General features: G+C 42.0%; 1 protein-coding gene across 8 annotated transcripts in view; it reads right to left on the bottom strand.

Annotated features, from left to right (window-relative positions):
- TCF4 (transcription factor 4) overlaps positions 1–21,858 on the bottom strand; it is a 523,378-nt gene that overhangs the window by 356,527 nt on the left and 144,993 nt on the right. For 5 of the 8 annotated variants that reach the window (XM_077282423.1, XM_077282432.1, XM_077282406.1 and 2 more), the window contains exon 3: positions 11,648–11,709. In XM_077282423.1, coding sequence (XP_077138538.1) covers positions 11,648–11,709 — 62 coding nt within the window. Of the gene's footprint in view, positions 1–2,748; positions 2,803–11,647; positions 11,710–21,858 lie in introns of all 8 variants that reach the window. The other 3 variants (XM_077282414.1, XM_077282397.1, XM_077282387.1) reach the window with 1 other exon arrangement.

Genomic DNA, 21,858 nt, shown 5'->3' with positions numbered 1-21,858 from the left:
TGAGCATTGCAATCCGAAATTGGACCGATGATCACGGACATCTAAAGAAGCCCTAAAAGGCTGTCCACTACTTTGACAACTCCTTCCCAAACCCTATGTTCCTTCCCAATAAAATAATAGCACTTATGGCCACCCCTGGTGCTATTTCATCAGTGTCGCCACTGGCTCTCCCGGGGACGGGATTGAGTGACACAATCACTGTGGCCAATCAGCACTAACTTTACTGTCCCCTCCTTCAGAAAAATCATTAATCCGGAGAATGTGTCCATAGGAAAGGAGAGTGAAGACAGCATTGACTGGCCACAGAGATGGCATGACACAACAATGTTATGTAATCCTCAGGAGAACCAGTTCCGACACCACTGGAACAGCATCGGCCTTGGAGGTGAGTATAAGAGTTATTTTTTTATGACTAGGACATAGATTGAGAAGTGGTTATCAGTTTGGTGGACAACCTCTTCAATACTTTCTTTCCTTGGCCCTCCCCATACTTGTCCCACCACCACTGATCAGCTCCTTTATCCTATGTCTTCCTTTCTGGTTGTTCTACAATTCACTTGACCCTACACCGTCACGTGGAGTGTGAGTTATGTCAATGACATGCGTTGTGCACCACGTGGTCACATGCAGTGCGAAAAACCTTAATGTCATAGAAATGAGTCACACCCCAACTGACGGTTTGGGCTTAATATACAGGTCCTTCTCAAAAAATTAGCATATAGTGTTAAATTTCATTATTTACCATAATGTAATGATTACAATTAAACTTTAATATATATTAGATTCATTATCCACCAACTGAAATTTGTCAGGTCTTTTATTGTTTTAATACTGATGATTTTGGCATACAACTCCTGATAACCCAAAAAACCTGTCTCAATAAATTAGCATATTTCACCCGTCCAATCAAATAAAAGTGTTTTTTAATAACAAACAAAAAAACCATCAAATAATAATGTTCAGTTATGCACTCAATACTTGGTCGGGAATCCTTTGGCAGAAATGACTGCTTCAATGCGGCGTGGCATGGAGGCAATCAGCCTGTGACACTGCTGAGATGTTATGGAGGCCCAGGATGCTTCAATAGCGGCCTTAAGCTCATCCAGAGTGTTGGGTCTTGCGTCTCTCAACTTTCTCTTCACAATATCCCACAGATTCTCTATGGGGTTCAGGTCAGGAGAGTTGGCAGGCCAATTGAGCACAGTAATACCATGGTCAGTAAACCATTTACCAGTGGTTTTGGCACTGTGAGCAGGTGCCAGGTCATGCTGAAAAATGAAATCTTCATCTCCATAAAGCATTTCAGCCGATGGAAGCATGAAGTGCTCCAAAATCTCCTGATAGCTAGCTGCATTGACCCTGCCCTTGATGAAACACAGTGGACCAACACCAGCAGCTGACATGGCACCCCACACCATCACTGACTGTGGGTACTTGACACTGGACTTCAGGCATTTTGGCATTTCCTTCTCCCCAGTCTTCCTCCAGACTCTGGCACCTTGATTTCCGAATGACATGCAAAATTTGCTTTCATCAGAAAAAAGTACTTGGGACCACTTAGCAACAGTCCAGTGCTGCTTCTCTGTAGCCCAGGTCAGGCGCTTCTGCCGCTGTTTATGGTTCAAAAGTGGCTTTACCTGTGGAATGCGGCACCTGTAGCCCATTTCCTGCACACGCCAGACTCAGTCCACTGCTTCCTCAGGTTCCCCAAGGTCTGGAATCGGTCCTTCTCCACAATCTTCCTCAGGGTCCGGTCACCTCTTCTCGTTGTACAGCGTTTTCTGCCACATTTTTTCCTTCCAACAGACTTACCATTGAGGTGCCTTGATACAGCACTCTGGGAACAGCCTATTTGTTGAGAAATTTCTTTCTGGGTCTTACCCTCTTGCTTGAGGGTGTCAATGATGGCCTTCTTGACATCTGTCAGGTCGCTAGTCTTACCCATGATGGGGGTTTTGAGTAATGAACCAGGCAGGGAGTTTTTAAAAGCCTGAGGTATCTTTTGCATGTGTTTAGAGTTAATTAGTTGATTCAGAAGATTAGGGTAATAGGTCGTTTAGAGAACCTTTTCTTGATATGCTAATTTATTGAGACAGGTTTTTTGGGTTATCAGGAGTTGTATGCCAAAATCATCAGTATTAAAACAATAAAAGACCTGACAAATTTCAGTTGGTGGATAATGAATCTATAATATATGAAAGTTTAATTGTAATCATTACATTATGGTAAATAATGAAATTTAACACTATATGCTAATTTTTTGAGAAGGACCTGTATGGAAGGAAGGTAGAAAACAGAGAATGGAAGAGTGAAGGGGAGTGAGAATAACTCAAATTGTCATCTTGCCTGTGGATGGGGGTAATCCTTTCATGTATTAGCATAATTTTATGTTTATGTTATCTTTTTTTTTCATTGGGCATAATATCCATTGAGTTAGGTAACGTAGGTGGCTTGTAAGACATTGCTTGGCCCGTACTGAAGACCCAACTCTTCTCACGTGACTCAATATTTGTAAAAGTTAATGTTATAGTCATTTCTGGGTCTCTGGGGTCGTGATAGGAAGTTGTAAGTCTCACTTCCTCATAGCCGTTGTTACCTGGGTTTCATCCTCATACACTTCCTACACTGTACACACCGACATTGCACACAGAACATACACAACAAAGCACAGTAAAAACAGCAAAACTTAAAACTGTCCATGCATTAGTCTAATAATACAATGCAAAATATAGAAGCGGGTTAACATACATGCAGCCACCTCCGGGGGGGATGAACGCTGGCCTGCACACTGCATGACAGCTTCTGAGGAGCAGAAGGAAGAAGGAAGTGTCATTAGTACCGTAAAGACTTCTGCTGCTCTAATACTGATCAATAGAGATAGTCACCAAATTGATCTATTGCTTAGAGGGTATTGGGCTAAAAGAGAATGTGTCATCAGGAAACAACTCATTGCATAAATCAGGAATCTGTGGTGAATGTATTTAAAAAAATATATATATACTGTATATTTTTTGCCAATCTTCCATATTAATATCTATATTAAAAAAAAGAACTTAAAAAATCTTGAATTAGTCATAGCGGCCAGTAGGTATAATAGTAGACTTGTATTTCTTGCTTCTATCAAGATAGATTACTTTTCAGCTATGTCAGGTATCTTCACAGACAGCATTACAATGCTGAGAACACCTCTATATACAGTAGATAACAGAGGATGTAAAATTCACAATAGGTGATATCACAGCTCACCTCCTCCTCCTGTAAAATAACTGATAATACCTCTATATACAGTAGCTAACAGGATCCACCATTCACAATAGATGATGTCACAGCTCACCTCCTCCTCCTGTACAATGACTGATAACACCTCTATATACAGTAGATAACACAGGATCCACCATTCACAATATATGATGTCACAGCTCACCTCCTCCTCCTGTACAAAGACTGATAACACCTCTATATACAGTAGATAATACAGGATCCACCATTCACAATATATGATGTCACAGCTCACCTCCTCCTCCTGTACAATAACTGATAACACATCTTTATACAGTAGATAGCACAGAATCCACCATTCACAATAGGTGATGTCACAGCTCAACTCCTCTTCCTGTACAATGACCGATAACACCTCTATATACAGGAGATAATACAGGATCCACCATTCACAATAGGTGATGTCACAGCTCACCTCCTCCTCCTGTACAATGACTGATAACACCTCTATATACAGTAGATAACAGAGGATGTAAAATTCACAATAGGTGATATCACAACTCTCCTCCTCCTGTACAATAACTGATAATGCCTCTATATACAGTAGATAACACAGGATCCATCATTCACAATAGGTGATGTCACAGCTCACCTCCTCCTCCTGTACAATGACTGATAACACCTCTATATACAGTAGATAACACAGGATCAACCATTCACAATAGGTTATGTCACAGCTCACCTCCTCCTCCTGTACAATGACTGATAACACCTCTATATACAGTTATACAGTAGATAACACAGGATCCACCATTCACAATAGGTAATGTCACAGCTCACCTCCTCCCCCTGTACAATGACTGATAACACCTCTATATACAGTAGATAACAGAGGATGTAAAATTCACAATAGGTGATATCACAACTCTCCTCCTCCTCCTGTACAATTACTGATAATATCTCTATGTTTAACACCTCAATGAACAGAACATAACAGAGGATCCACTATTCACAATAGGGGACATAACAGCTCACCACACCCCTCATGCAAAATGACTGATAACACCTCTATATACAGTAGATAACACAGGACCCACCATTCACAATAGGTGATGTCACAGCTCACTTACTCCTCCTCCTGTACAATGACTGATAACACCTTTATATACAGTAGATAACACAGGATCCTACATTCACTCTAGGTGATGTCACAGCTCACCTCCTCCTCCTCCTGTACAATGAATGATGACACCTCCATATACAGTAGATAACACAGGATCCACCATTCACAATAGGTGATGTCACAGCTCACCTCCTCCTCCTGTACAATGACTGATAACACCTCTATATACAGTAGATGGCACAGGACCCACCATTCTCAATAGGTGACATCACAGCACACCTCCTCCTCCTGTATAATGACTGATAACACCTCTATATACAGTAGATAATACAGGAACTACCATTCACTATAGGTCAGGGGTGTCAAACTGCATTCCTCGAGGGCCTCAAACCATGAGTGTTTTCAAGATTTCCTTAGCATTCCACAAGGTGCTGGAATCATTCTGTGCAGGTGATTAAATTATCACCTGTGCAATACAAGGAAATCCTGAAAACATGACCTGTTTGCGGCCCTCGAGGAATGCAGTTTGACACCTCTGCTATAGGTGATATCACAGCTCACCTCCTCCTCCTGTTCAATGACTGGTAACACCTCTATATACAGTAGATTTCACAGAATCCACCATTCTCAGTAGGTGATGTTACAGCTCACCTCCTTCTCCTGTACAATGACTGATAACACCTCTATATACAGTAGGTAACATGGGATCCACCATTCACAACATATGATATCACATCTCACCTCCTCCTCCTAATGCACAATGACTGATAACACATCTATATACAATAGATAACACAGGATCCACCATTCACAATAGGTGATGTCAGAGCTCACCTCCTCCTCCTGTACAATGACTGATAACACCTCTATATACAGTAGATAACACAGGATCCACCATTCACAATAGGTGATGTCACAGCTCACCTCCTCCTCCTGTACAATGACTGATAACACCTCTATATACAGTAGATAACACAGGATCCACCATTCACAATAGGTGATGTCACAGCTCACCTCCTCCTCCTGTACAATGACTGATAACACCTCTATATACAGTAGATAACGTGGGATTCACCATTCACAATAGGTGATATCACAGCTCACCTCCACCTCCTCCTCCTGTACAATGACTGATAACACCACTATATACAGTAGATAACACAGGATCCACCATTCACAATAGGTGATGTCACAGCTCACCTCCTCCTCCTGTACAATGACTGATAACACCTCTATATACTGTAGATAACACAGGATCAACCCTTTACAATAGGTGATGTTACAGCTCACCTCCTTTTCCTCCTGTACAATGACTGATAACACCTCAATATAAAGTAGACAACGTGGGATCCACCATTCACAATAGGTGATGTCACAGCTCACCTCCTCCTCCTCCTGTGCAATGACTGATAACACCTTATTATACTGTAGATAACACAGGATCCACCATTCACAATAGGTGATGTCAGAGCTCACCTCCTCCTCCTGTACAATGACTGATAACACCTCTATATACAGTAGATAACACAGGACCCACCATTCACAATATATGATGTCACAGCTCACCTCCTCCTCCTGTACAATGACTGATAACACCTCTATATACAGGAGATAACACAGGATCCACCATTCACAATAGGTGATGTCACAGCTCCCCTCCTCCTCCTGTACAATGACTGATAACACCTCTATATACAGTAGATAACACAGGACCCACCATTCACAATATATGATGTCACAGCTCACCTCCTCCTCCTGTACAATGACTGATAACACCTCTATATACAGGAGATAACACAGGATCCACCATTCACAATAGGTGATGTCACAGCTCACCTCCTCCTCCTGTACAATGACTGATAACACCTCTATATACAGTAAATAACACAGGATCCACCATTCACAATAGGTGATGTCACAGCTCACCTCCTCCTCCTGTACAATGACTGATAACACCTCTATATACAGTAGATAACACAGGACCCACCATTCACAATATATGATGTCACAGCTCACCTCCTCCTCCTGTACAATGACTGATAACACCTCTATATACAGGAGATAACACAGGATCCACCATTCACAATAGGTGATGTCACAGCTCACCTCCTCCTCCTGTACAATGACTGATAACTCCTCTATATACAGTAGATAACACAGGATCCACCATTCACAATAGGTGATGTCACAGCTCACCTCCTCCTCCTCCTGTACAATGACTGATAACACCTCTATATACAGTAGATAACACAGGACCCACCATTCACAATATATGATGTCACAGCTCACCTCCTCTGTAATCAATGATTTTTTGCACAGATCAGAGTATGCTCTGTTATATTGCCTTTTATCCATTTGACTTCTGAATAGAATAGTGTCCAGTGTGATTTGTGTTTTGCTTTTTTCCATTTTTTCATTTTTTTAATCCACTTAAGATAAAAACCTGATGTAAACAATAATTCGTTTTCAGATAACACATCCCCATAAAAATATTTTTTTCTAAAATGTCAGATGACAAAATCATTGGTCAGCCGGATATCTGCAAGCCCCATCTACGTGATCCTCTGACATTTCTTTTTCAGTAATCTACCCCTTTAAGCAAGTGTGGGTCCCTGGTCAACGCTTCGATGGTGTGGAATGGCGCCACATGTCTTTTAGAACCATATTGTAATACGGCAGGCGATGGGGGGAGCTGCATTATTTACACACAGGACCCTGCGGACCTCCCAAAATGTCAGCTTGTAAGGTTTGCTGAGAGATGGTGTAAATAACGTGGCTGAGCCGCGTCCCCCCGTAGTGCCGTAATCTGTAACTGCCTTATTCCATGAATTTCTCATTTAAGAACATCCCTGGGAGCAGAGATACATTGGTTGTTATGAGAGGTGAAAGGAATGAAACAAGATGAAACGCTGACGAATGTTATCAGGAGGGACCGGAGGGGGGAAGGTTGCGGATAAGGACACGGGCTCATCTGCAGATGACAAATACGGGTACGGATACATGCAAAATACAAGCGGTTACATATGTATCTCTGGATGCAAAACAGGAAAAGACGGGTGTTAGGGCAACCTCACGGCACGGACCAGAATAAAGGGGCAACAGGAATTTACCATTAGTCCATTATTTTGCATAATGATTATTGTTGAGCGAATGTGCTGGGATAAGGTGTTATTTGAGCATGCTCGGGTGCTAACCGAGTGTCTTCGGCGTGCTCGGATATTATGTTCGAGTTCCCGCGGCTGCATGTCTCACAGCTGTTTGACAGCTGCAACACATGGATGACTCCTGTTTGTTATGCAATCCCTGCTGTCAAACAGCCGCGAGACATGCAGCCGCAGGGACTCGAACATAATATCCAAGCACGCCGAAGACACTCAGTTAGCACCCTGGCATGGCGGATAACACCTCATCCAAGCACATTCGCTCATCAATAACAATGATGTGACTTAAAATTGCTTATTCCCTCCCCCCTCCCCCCAAAAAAACAGCTCCGTCAGTATCCCACACCTCTGCGATCCTTCCAGAATGCAACATTTCAATGACCTCCTAATCCTGAGCTAGGACAATTCCAAAATTACTTTTTGGCTATGTTAACATGTTACATTTTTTGCAGTGTTTTTTTTGTTGCATTTTTTTTTTGTCAATGCAAATTAAAAGTTTTTTTTACAAGACCGGAAAAAGCTATGAAATTTTAGAAATCGCGTGAGCACAAGTGTTTTTTAATTTTATTTTTTGGAAACCTGTTGCGTTTTTGGAAACTGTGGTTTATCAAGTCTTACTTTCAGGGTTTTTGCAGAGTTTTCTCACCATGCAAAGTAAGGAGAAAGTGTAAAAATGCTGCAAAAAATGAAACCGTGTGTTTTTGCTGCCTTTATGTTGAATAAAACTAACTTTATTACATGTGTACAGTAGACAGATGACACATATAATCAGCACCAAAAAAAACAGCAAAAAACATAAGAGAAACAGACAAAAAATACTGCAAAAAATCACAGCTAAACTTGTCCCAGATGTAGAAATTGTTGCTTGGTCTTAACCGAAATTCATACCAAATAATGGATGCTTTGTCTGTAGATCACATCATAAAGCATGTGCCATATATTAAACATGTGAAATTAGAAGTTCTTAAAGGATTTCTCTTGTTTCAGAAAACTCCTGTTGCCATCTGGAGTTTGCTTAAAAAAAATGGATTGGGCTTCACTCACCCTCCCCGGGTCCAGAGCTGAGACTCTAGCGCTCTCCTCCCACTGTCTGTTTTTGTTTGCAGCAGTGACATCACAAGCCGTGACGCAACCAATCACAAGCCGTGACGTCACGGGAGGCTGGACACGCGCGCATTTTAAAATGCGCGCGTGTCCAGCCTCCCGGCTTGTGATTGGTTGACCGCGACACAACCAATCACAAGCCGGGACGTCACGGGAGGCTGGACAAGCGCGCATTTTAAAATGCGCGCGTGTCCAGCCTCCCGTGACGTCACGGCTTGTGATTGGTTGCGTCGCCCATGTGACTGCGACGCAACCAATCACAAAGCCGGGACGTAATTTTAAAATCCTTAAGGGCCTGAAATTACGTCACGGCTTGCTGTGATTGGTTGCGTCGCCCATGTGACTGCGACGCAACCAATCACAAAGCCGGGACTTCACGTAAGGAAAGAAAAGCGCGAATTTTAAGCAAACAACGCTGCCGGTTCCCTCGGAGAGGTGAGTATAGCAATATTTTTTATTTTAATTCTTTCTTTTACACATTAATATGGTTCCCAGGGCCTGAGGGAGAGTTTCCTCTCCTTCAGACCCTGGGAACCATCAGGAATACCGTCCGATACTTGAGTCCCATTGACTTGTATTGGTATCGGGTATCGGTATCGGATTGGATCCGATACTTTGCCGGTATCGGCCGATACTTTCCGATACCGATACTTTCAAGTATCGGACGGTATCGCTCAACACTATTGGTAATCAGTGTAAAAGTAGTGGACAACCTCTTGAAAGTCAATGATGAATGAAACAATGATGTCCATGAATTCATCCAACTCTCATCTTCCACTGAGATGAAAAGTACATTGGGAAGAACCAACATTGTCAATCGTTGGATCGGAGGAGATAACCGCGGACTAATTTCTAACGCCTACCGGTGTTTTAAAGCTTTAAAGTGAGACATGTAGAGAGCCTTATATTGCAGAACGCCGGATTCCGGTCTCTTATAAACATGACTTCTCGTATTCATATGGTTTCAGCCTTGTTCTTTCATGTGGGACCACGCCATCAGAAGATAAGCCGTATTATGGATGCACGGCTCTGCATGACTGACACTCCTGAATGCTACAACACAGATGTCACATCAATGAGATACGGCACCCAGGGTTTTTTTTATCTTCTGTTACCAGTAAAAATGAGTGGGCAGGTATCAGATGCTATCACAAGATCAAAGGAAGTCATAACAGAACCCAGACTTATGGTTTGACTCAACGCAACCATATGTCATGTGTGCCTTCAGGAAAACACAAAATACAGTCATTTCACAATGACCCCCGAAGTTCTGCCCAAAATAAGTGCTCCACTTTCCTTTAAGGTTTCTGTTTCGCTGAATGACGGATTGACTTCAGGTAGTCCCATAACGTGTCCCATTAACCCTACTGGGCTCTTGTCCAACGTGGTGGCTTTGGAAGGGTTTGAAGACACTAAATTCCTTTGTTCATTCCAGAATTTTGTACAGATGGCGTAGCATTTATTTCAGCGAAAGGGGGAACCGTATTAAAGTGGAAAAAAAAAGTCATATAATTTGGACATATAATTCCCCCCCTCTTGTAGTTGTGCGAGAAGGATCTTGCTTCTCTAACCACCGATGATCAGGGAAGCTCTTGTAGACGTGTCTGGTCACCTCAAGTCATTGGCTCTCTGTTCTCGCTCGTAAAGAAGGAATCCAGGTTGAGAGACCGACTTCTAAAATGTCCATTTTCTCATGTCCAGATGGGCCAATAAGTAAATTTATGTTGTGCCCCCCCTCCCTCCCAAGCTGGGGTCCTGAAGGTCTAGCTCTCATGGGGTCTCATATGACCTCATTTTAATGAGGTGAAGAAACTTTTTGCCCCACGCCCAACCCTAAAAGTTTAATCCCACCTTAAAATGACATCACATAATTTTTCGATATGACATAATATTATGGTTGCTGGTGGTCTGACCTTCTGGTACTTTGAGGCCTTTTTATTTTTAATTTACAATTTAAAAATGTATTTTTGGCCCCGAAAGCACGTGGAAAAAGAAAAAAAAAGTACCACAATGGTAAAAAAAAAAAAAACACCTTTAAAACAAAAGTTAACATGCCAGCAGCATTTCATTTGCAGATATCCTTTAAACATATTTCATATTTGGGTGCAAATTAAAAATTGCAAACATTTTAAAAAGTAGAATTCACTTCAAAGGTGCGGAGGTGCAATACCCTTCATTCACAGGGGTAATAGCTGTGCCGTCACACACTTTCGGTATTGTTTATTCAGTGTTTTATGGCTTTCTAGCTCTATCTTGATGCTAAACTGTGAGTTGTGATGTTCTCTCACTATCCAGATTCTCTACAAAGCGGCAGCTGCATTCCCTGCCTCGGCTTTTATAAAGGCCATAATGGTCTCTCTTGATTGAATGCACTATACCATGTGATGAAATTGATGCATTACGCCATGCATTATCCCATGAGTCAATGCTTGAGGTAATGTGATTGTTCTTAGGCTCATGTGCTTTTCTGCTTTATGTAAAATGCCTGCAATCATTTTTTCTTTTTTAGGGGGGGGGATTCATTTTTTTCTAAAAATTATTCGAAATCAACGGATCCAGTAAATTATCTAAAATTGAACACAAATTCAATTTGCATCATATCGATCAGCTCATCTCTACTGTTAACCCTATAGAGCTGCTTGATGACCACTTTGCATCCTCACATCCCAGTAGGCAGCTATTGGTCAGTAGGTCATTTTTTAAAAGGACTGTACTAATTAAGAAAACCATGGCTGATTTCTTCCAGAAACAGTGCCACGCCTGTCCTCAGGTTGTATGAGGTATTACATCCCCATTCACCTCAATAGATCTGATCTGCAAAACCAAACACAACCCAAACTGGAATGCCACCATTTTTGGTAAAAAAAAAAAATCAGCCATGTTTTTTTTTTTTTTTTAATCCTAGATAATCCAATTTAATATAAAAATATGGATAAAAAAAATGAACAGAACATTAATGTTAAACACAAGAGATACATTTACGCATCAAGGGTACGAGTTTCCATACCCGGAGTTAGTGTGACGCTTGTAGGGTACTTACTCGGGACGGGCTCGGATGTGCATTGCTCCCCCAGGAACCTGAGCTACTTCTGTCTTCTACGTCTAAAAAAAAAAAAAAAAAAAAAAAAATGAAATACAATTTGCGACTTCTTCTGAATGAGGTTTTCTTACAATATGCATTTTAAATTAAAGCTTCAAACTAATCTGCTGTTGGCTTTAATTAAGAATCCCATAAGGCGGCGCAGTATTGATAATAGACATCTGACCCATCTACTTAAAGAAACTCATTTATATTCACTGCTGAATTCTTCAGCGCCCTGAAAAAGTCAAAAGGTCCAGCAACAAGAGTCTGTAAATCCTTTAAGACTTCGAATAATAAAAAAAAAAATTGCGGTAAAGTAGTTGTAGCCAAAAGTTTAGTACATACACGCAGAGCTCCCCCGCTAACGGTCCTGATGGCGCAGGACATTGGAGCTAGAGACATTTATTTTATCACCCATTGTTCCAAAATGCTGAAAATCCACGGAAAAATGTGCAGAACATACAAACTCCATGCAGACAGATATGGGTAAGCAGGTTCCTTGGATGGAACAGCGCAGGCAATGAGGAGACAGTGGTTCTAAACCAACACTATTCATCTAACGAACACACAAATAAAATCTATTTCTAAGTATATATGTACAAGTAAGAACTACATGACGGGTTACAGTAACAGGGTCAATAAAGTATGTAAAGTATATCTATGCAACGTTCCACTACATGCTCTGTTCTCGTTATCTAGAGGTTAAACGACTGTTAATGTCCTTATGTCTCAACTTCACGGGCGCCACTCTCAATACTAGTCACCAGGCTCGGACTGGCCCACAGGAGAACTGGAGAATCCTCCGGTGGGCCCCTGTGCAGGAGTAGGCCACCACCCACTTATATGAGCAGCACCATAAACTTGATTCAACATATACCTGCAAAGTCAACATACTATTAATTTAACAATCAAACCAGCATATTTGCATGTAGCTGAAAAGTGGCGCCATGGAGTTAATGTTACTGGTGGGCCCTTTGTATCCCAGTCCAACTGAGATCCATAGACAATATGGAGAGGAGTCTTCTGCTCACAGAGCAGACGCTCAATGGGATAGATGAGGAGGGGGATGGTAGGATGGAGCTGCAGGACAGTGTGGCAGTTAGCTGGGTGACATTCAGAAAGCGGGGTAGAGGGAAGAGTGCCAGGGAGGCTAGTCCTGATCTGGCACACCCCAATAAGTTTGCTAAGTTGGCAGATGAGGGGGGTGCCAGTACAGGGGTAGCACTGCTGCAGCCAGGCATGTCCTCTGAAAGCCGGAGGAGTGACTGCTCCAGTAAGGAGGGAAATAGGAGAGCAGGGCAGGCCAGACAGGTGCTGGTAGTGGGGGACTCAATTATTAGGGGAACAGATAGGGCAATCTGTCACAAAGACAGGGATCGTCGGACGGTGTGCTGCCTACCTGGCGCTCGAGTCCGACACATCGCTGATCGGGTGGACAGATTACTGGGAGGGGCTGGCGAGGACCCAGCGGTCATGGTGCACATTGGCACAAATGACAAAGTTAGAGGTAGGTGGAAGGTCCTTAAAGATGATTTCAGGGAATTAGGCTGCAAGCTGAAAGCAAGGACCTCCAACGTGGTATTTTCCGAAATACTGCCTGTACCACGTGCCATGCCAGAGAGGCAACGGGAGATTAGGGAGGTTAATAAGTGGCTCAAGAATTGGTGTAGGAAGGAGGGGTTTGGGTTCCTGCAGAACTGGGCCGACTTCTCAGTTGGCTACAGGCTCTACGCTAGGGACGGGCTGCACCACAATGGGGAAGGTGCAGCTGTGCTGGGGGAGAAAATGGTTAGAAGGTTGGAGGAGTGTTTAAACTAGGGATTGGGGGGGAGGGTATTCATTTTATAGGAGGGGAAGATAGTGCAGATAGAGACCTGGGCACAAATAAGGAAGTTGGGGGTGGCGGTGGCATGGGGGGTGGGGTTAGAACAGTTAATAATTTAAGAAAGAATAGAGGTACAGAGAGGAACATCAAGTGCATGTATACTAATGCCAGAAGCCTCGCCAACAAAATGGACGAATTAGAACTAATGTTGTTGGAGCATAATTATGACATGGTGGGGATATCTGAGACGTGGCTGGATGAGAGCCATGACTGGGCTGTTAACTTGCAGGGCTATAGCCTGTTCAGAAATGACCGTACAGATAAGCGAGGGGGAGGGGTGTGTCTATATGTAAAATCTTCCTTAAAACCCATCCTGCGTGATAATATAGGTGAATCTAATGAAAATGTAGAGTCCCTGTGGGTGGAGATAAGGGGAGGGGGAAAAAATAATAAATTACTGATAGGGGTTTGTTATAAATCTACAAAACTAATGGAAGCAATGGAGAATATCCTCGTAAAGCAAATAGATGAAGCTGCGACTCAAGGAGAAGTCATTATTATGGGGGACTTCAACTACCCTGAAATAGATTGGGGAACAGAAACCTGCAGTTCCAGTAAAGGTAATCGGTTTTTGACAACTATGAGAGACAATTACCTTTCACAACTGGTTCAGGACCCAACAAGGAGGGGGGCACTGCTAGACCTAATATTAACCAACAGGCCAGACCGCATATCAAATATAAGGGTTGGGGGTCACTTGGGGAATAGTGATCACAAAATAATAAGTTTTCATGTAACCTTTAATAAGATGGGTAGTAGGGGGGTGACAAGGACACTAAACTTCAGGAGGGCAAATTTCCAACGGATGAGAGAGGATCTTGGTGCAATTAACTGGGACGATATCCTGAGACACAAAAATACACAAAGAAAATGGGAGACGTTTATTAGCATCCTGGATAGGACCTGTGCACAGTATATACCGTATGGGAATAAACATACTAGAAATAGGAGGAAACCAATATGGCTAAATAGAGCTGTAAGGGGCGCAATAAGGGACAAAAAGAAAGCATTTAGAGAATTAAAGGAAGTAGGTAGTGAGGAGGCATTAAATAAATACAGAAAATTAAATAGATTCTGTAAAAAGCAAATCAAGGCAGCAAAGATTGAGACAGAGAGACTCATTGCCAGAGAGAGTAAAAATAATCCCAAAATATTCTTTAACTATATAAATAGTAAGAAACTAAAAAATGACAGTGTTGGCCCCCTTAAAAATAGTCTGGGTGAAATGGTGGATGAGGAAAAAGCCAATATGCTAAATGACTTTTTTTCATCAGTATTTACAAAAGAAAATCCCATGGCAGCCAATATGACTAGTGATAATAATCCCCATTAAATGTCACCTGCTTAATCCAGCAGGAAGTACAGAGGCGTCTAAAAATAACTAAAATTGACAAATCTCTGGGCCCGGATGGGATACACCCCCGAGTACTGCAGGAACTAAGTACAGTCATTGATAGACCATTATTTTTAATCTTTAAAGACTCCATAATAACAGGGTCTGTACCACAGGACTGGCGTATAGCAAATGTGGTGCCAATATTCAAAAAAGGGGCAAAAACTGAACTCGGTAATTATAGGCCAGTAAGCTTAACCTCTACTGTGGGTAAAATCCTGGAGGGCATTCTAAGGGATGCTATGCTGGAGTATCTGAAGAGGAATAACCTCATGACCCAGTATCAGCACGGGTTTACTAGGGACCGTTCATGTCAGACTAATTTGATCAGCTTCTATGAAGAGGTAAGTTCCGGACTGGACCAAGGGAACCCAGTGGACGTAGTATATATGGACTTTTCCAAAGCTTTTGATACGGTGCCACACAAAAGGTTGTTACATAAAATGAGAGTAATGGGGATAGGGGAAAATATGTGTAAGTGGGTTGAGAGCTGGCTCAGGGATAGGAAACAAAGGGTGGTTATTAATGGAGCACACTCGGACTGGGTCACGGTTAGCAGTGGGGTACCACAGGGGTCAGTATTGGGCCCTCTTCTTTTTAACATATTTATTAATGACCTTGTAGGGGGCAATCAGAGTAGAATTTCAATATTTGCAGATGACACTAAACTCTGCAGGGTAATCAATACAGGGGAGGACAATTTTATATTACAGGATGATTTATGTAAACTAGAAGCTTGGGCTGATAAATGGCAAATGAGCTTTAATGGGGATAAATGTAAGGTCATGCACTTGGGTAGAAGTAATAAGATGTATAACTATGTGCTTAATTCTAAAACTCTGGGCAAAACCGTCAATGAAAAAGACCTGGGTGTATGGGTGGATGACAAACTCCTATTCAGTGGCCAGTGTCAGGCAGCTGCTACAAAGGCAAATAAAATAATGGGATGTATTAAAAGAGGCATAGATGCTCATGAGGAGAACATAATTTTACCTCTATACAAGTCACTAGTTCGACCACACTTAGAATACTGTGCACAGTTCTGGTCTCCGGTGTATAAGAAAGACATAGCTGAACTGGAGCGGTGCAGAGAAGAGCGACCAAGGTTATTAGAGGACTGGGGGGTCTGCAATACCAAGATAGGTTATTACACTTGGGGCTATTTAGTTTGGAAAAACGAAGACTAAGGGGTGATCTTATTTTAATGTATAAATATATGAGGGGACAGTACAAAGACCTTTCTGATGATCTTTTTAATCATAGACCTGAGACAGGGACAAGGGGGCATCCTTTACGTCTGGAGGAAAGAAGGTTTAAGCATAATAACAGACGCGGATTCTTTACTGTAAGAGCAGTGAGACTATGGAACTCTCTGCCGTATGATGTTGTAATGAGTGATTCATTAATTAAATTTAAGAGGGGACTGGATACCTTTCTGGAAAAGTATAATGTTACAGGGTATATACACTAGATTCCTTGATAAGGCGTTGATCCAGGGAACTAGTCTGATTGCCGTATGTGGAGTCGGGAAGGAATTTTTTTCCCCATGGTGGAGTTACTCTTTGCCACATGGTTTTTTTTTGCCTTCCTCTGGATCAACATGTTAGGGCATGTTAGGTTAGGCTATGGGTTGAACTAGATGGACTTACAGTCTTCCTTCAACCTTAATAACTATGTAACTATGTAACTATGTATGTAACAAGGATAGGCCCATCCCCGTCATAGTCTCTATAAACACCTCTAATAGTTACATTGGCCCTAGCGGGTGTCACCGGTATTTCTCGATAGGCCACAAGTTATAGATATGTGAGTCACTGGGTATACAGTGGGCTCGTCGCACTGGCCATCTTCATTCCTTGAAGCATGTCCCCAGCCCACATCCTGTACCGTACGGAAGTAACGGCCCACAGGATCGGTATTCTGCTAGAGATGGATGGTATCCCGAGACAGTTCGGATCTAGTCACAGTCTTTTACTAGCACTGCTACTGGCGCTGATCTTCTACTGAGCTCAGGCCTTCTATAGCATCTGACCACTTTTGGTCCCTTCTGTGGTAATGGTGGTTGTAAGCCCACACAACAGCCACACCACCTGCCCGGTCCAGGTTCTGGGTGTCAACTCCTCATTTCTCAAAAATGCTGTGACTTTTAAAAAGAGCTAAATAATAAATCAGTAGAAAACATCTGCAAACACAAAAAAAACAAAAACAAAACACAAACAGGTGAAAACATAAGATAGATTTTTAAAAAAGGTGAAAATTAAAGAAAAATAAAGCGTAAATGGACAAAACAAAAGGTGCAAATGCATAAAAGAATTTCGTAATGCAGATATGTGCAGCTTTTTCTGCCGCAGATCAACTTTAAGACTCGCCCACAGAGAGATCACCAAGGCATGATTGATGACATCATTTTTTCAGCACGGGAAAAAAATGTTAAAAAAAAAATCAAGCATAATGTTATTATTCCAAATTAATTTGAGCAAGGATGAAAAAAGTTCTGCATGACGACCTATTGCTTCACTACATTATGGGTGGAAGAGGGCGCGAGTGACCTCAGCACTGACTGCGTGCCAGTAGGTTTTACAGGTTCACACCCTCACAGCCAGTGTGATCCCAAGGCTTAAAGGGGAGCTACGCCCAGTAATATAAACAGAACTACAGGGCTTCATTGTATCATTTTAAAGACCATTCAAGAAACAGAAAATTCTAATTAGCCATTTTTTTTTCTTTTCGTGATATCCACCTAAGTAGCCACCATTTCATTACACCATTAAGTGCTTTATGAACTATCGCAGCTTAGTATTATTAGGGCGTCTAATATGGGATGTCTGCATATTACTGCATTATATGGGAAGCCAAGTAATTTATTTGGAATTGGTCAATACCTCATTTGTCCTGCGGGGGCACTATAGGGAAATACTTGCTGCCAGACTACAGATTCCAGCTGATAGCTGAGGCTCTTTGGTTATTTTTTTTTTAAATTTATTATTTTACAGAGGTCTCCTGCATTCTCATAGTTCAAGGTCAGGTCCCTCTCTCTGTTATGTCCCAGAATCAAGTTATTAAGGTGCAAATTGACTCTTGAGGAAGGAGGAGGACTAGAACTCTAGGGCCACCTATTGGAACTAGCAATCCTTAAAGTCAATATCGAGCCTTAAAACATGACTTAAGATAAAAGTAAAATATAAATCTCAATTTGCAGACAAGGTGTTTTGGGGTATTGCCCTTCATTAGTGCAAATTATGAGATCTGATTTGTCTAGGTGAGAGGCCTCTGACTGGTCTCTAAGGGGTCTATTTCCTTGTATAGGGTCATATATATTTCATGCCAGTGTAAGTAGGCTTATAAGCCATGCAATTCTCCTATTTAATTCCCCACAGAAGCATTACATGACTTATAAGTCTCCTTATATTTGAATCCCACTTTCCACAAGGAGAGACCTTGCCGTTTTTTGCAATTCTGACCAGTGTCCCTTTATGAGGTAATAACTCAGGAACGCTTCAACGGATCCTAGCGATTCTGAGATTGTTTTTTCGTGACATATTGGGCTTCATGTTAGTGGTAAATTTAGGTCGATAATTTCTGAGTTTATTTGTGAAAAAAAACGGAAATTTGGCAAAAATTTTGAAAATTTCGCAATTTTCACATTTTGAATTTTTATTCTGTTAAACCAGAGAGTTATGTGACACAAAATAGTTAAAAAATAACATTTCCCATATGTCTACTTTACATCAGCACAATTTTGGAAACAATTTTTTTTTTTGCTAGGAAGTTATAAGGGTTAAAATTTGACCAGTGATTTCTCATTTTTACAACAAAATTTACAAAACCATTTTTTTTAGGGACCACCTCACATTTGAAGTCAGTTTGAGGGTTCTATATGGCTGAAAATACCCAAAAGTGACACCATTCTAAAAACTGCACCCCTCAAGGTGCTCAAAACCACATTCAAGAAGTTTATTAACCCTTCAGGTGTTTCACAGCAGCAGAAGCAACATGGAAGTAAAAAATGAACATTTAACTTTTTAGTCACAAAAATGATCTTTTAGCAACAATTTTTTATTTTCCCAAGGGTAAAAGGAGAAACTGGACCACGAACGTTGTTGTCCAATTTGTCCTGAGTACGCTGATACCTCATATGTGGGGGTAAACCACTGTTTGGGCGCACGGCAGGGCTCGGAAGGGAAGGAGCGCCATTTGACTTTTTGAATGAAAAATTGGCTCCAATCTTTAGCGGACACCATGTCGCATTTGGAGAGCCCCCGTGTGCCTAAACATTGGAGCTCCCCCACAAGTGACCACATTTTGGAAACTAGACCCCCCAAGGAACTTATCTAGAAGCATAGTGAGCACTTTAAACCCCCAGGTGCTTCACAAATTGATCCGTAAAAATGAAAAAGTACTTTTTTTTCACAAAAAAATTATTTTAGCCTCAATTTTTTCATTTTCACATGGGCAACAGGATAAAATGGATCCTAAATTTTGTTGGGCAATTTCTCCTGAGTACACCAATACCTCACATGTGGGGGTAAACCACTGTTTGGGCACATAGTAAGGCTCGGAAGGGAAGGAGCGCCATTTGACTTTTTGAATGAAAAATTATCTCCATCGTTAGCGGACACCATGTCGCGTTTGGAAAGCCCCTGTGTGCCTAAACATTGGAGCTCCTCCACAAGTGACCCCATTTTGGAAACTAGACCCCCCAAGGAACTCATCTAGAGGCATAGTGAGCACTTTAAACCCCCAGGTGCTTCACAAATTGATCCGCAAAAATGAAAAAGTACTTTTTTTTCACACAAAATTTCTTTTAGCCTCAATTCTTTCATTTTCACATGGGCAAAAGGATAAAATGGATCCTAAAATTTGTTGGGCAATTTCTCCTGAGTATGCCGATACCTCGTATGTGGGGGTAAACCACTGTTTGGGTGCACGGCAAGGCTCGGAAGGGGAGGCGTGCCATTTGACTTTTTGAATGGAAAATTAGCTCCAATCGTTAGCAGACACCATGTCGCGTTTGGAGAGCCCCTGTGTGCCTAAACATTGGAGCTCCCCTACAAGTGACCCCATTTTGGAAACTAGACCCCCCAAGGAACTTATCTAGATGCATAGTGAGCACTTATAGGTGCTTCACAGAAGTTTATAACGCAGAGCCGTGAAAATAAAAAAATAATTTTTCTTTCCTCAAAAATGATTTTTAGCCCAGAATTTTTTATTTTCCCAAGGGTAATAGGAGAAATTGGACCCCAAATGTTGTTGTCCAGTTTGTACTGAGTACGATGATACCCCATATGTGGGGGTAAACCACTGTTTGGGCGCACGGCAGGGCTCGGAAGGGAAGGCACGCCATTTGGCTTTTTGAATGGAAAATTAGCTCCAATCATTAGCGGACACCATGTCGCGTTTGGAGAGCCCCTGTGTGCCTAAACATTGGAGCTCCCGCACAAGTGACCCCATTTTGGAAACTAGACCTCCCAAGGAACTAATCTAGATGTGTGGTGAGCACTTTGAACCCCCAAGTGCTTCACAGAAGTTTATAACGCAGAGCCATGAAAATAAAAAATAATTTTTCTTTTCTCAAAAATGATTTTTAGCCCACAATTTTTTATTTTCCCAAGGGTAACAGGAGAAATTGGACCCCAAAAGTTGTTGTCCAGTTTCTCCTGAGTACGCTGATACCCCATATGTGGGGGTAAACCACTGTTTTGGCACACGTCGGGGTTCGGAAGGGAAGTAGTGACGTTTTGAAATGCAGACTTTGATGGAATGCTCTGCGGGCGTCAGGTTGCATTTGCAGAGCCCCTGATGTGCCTAAACAGTAGGAACTCCCCACAATTGACTCCATTTTGGAAACTAGACCCCCAAGGGAACTTATCTAGATGTGTAGTGAGCACTTTGAACCCCCAAGTGCTTCACAGAAGTTTATAACGCAGAGCCGTGAAAATAAAAAATGTGTTTCCTTTCCTCAAAAATATTTTTTTAGCCCAGAATTTTTTTATTTTTGCAAGAGTAACAGGAGAAATTGGACCCCAAAAGTTGTTGTCCAGTTTCTCCTGAGTACGCTGATACCCCATATGTGGGGGTAAACCACTGTTTGGGCACATGCCGGGGCTCGGAAGGGAAGTAGTGACGCTTTGGAATGCAGACTTTGATGGAATGGTCTGCGGGCATCATGTTACGTTTGCAGAGCCCCTGATATGCCTAAACAGTAGAAACCCCCCACAAGTGACCCCATTTTGGAAACTAGACCCCCCAAGGAACTTATCTAGATGTGTGGTGAGCACGTTCAACCCCCAAGTGCTTTACAGAAGTTTACAACGCAGAGCCGTGAAAATAAAAAATCATTTTTCTTTCCTCAAAAAAGATGTTTTAGCAAGCAATTTTTTATTTTCACAAGGGTAACAGGAGAATTTGGACCCCAACGTTTGTTGCCCAGTTTGTTGTGAGTACGCTGATACCCCATATGTGGGGGTAAACCACTGTTTGGGCACACGTCAGGGCTCGGAAGGGAAGTAGTGACATTTGAAATGCAGACTTTGATGGAATGGTCTGCGGGCGTCACATTGCATTTGCAGAGCCCCTGATGTGCCTAAACAGTAGAAACACCCCACAAGTGACCCCATTTTGGAAACTAGACCCCCGAAGGAACTTATCTAGATGTGTGGTGAGCACTTTCAACCCCCAAGTGCTTCACAGAAGTTTATAACGAAGAGCCGTGAAAATAAAAAATAATTGTTCTTTCCTCAAAAATTATGTTTTAGCAAGTAATTTTTTATTTTTGCAAGGGTAACAGGAGAAATTGGACCCCAACAGTTGTTGCCCAGTTTGTCCTGAGTACGCTGGTACCCCAAATGTGGGGGTAAACCACTGTTTGGGCGGACGTCGGGGCTTGGAAGG

Source organism: Ranitomeya variabilis, chromosome 1 (assembly GCF_051348905.1).
Source record: "Ranitomeya variabilis isolate aRanVar5 chromosome 1, aRanVar5.hap1, whole genome shotgun sequence".
Taxonomy (NCBI): domain Eukaryota; kingdom Metazoa; phylum Chordata; class Amphibia; order Anura; family Dendrobatidae; genus Ranitomeya; species Ranitomeya variabilis.
The sequence above is the reverse complement of the archived record's forward strand: the minus strand, read 5'-3'. Positions and strand labels throughout refer to the sequence as shown.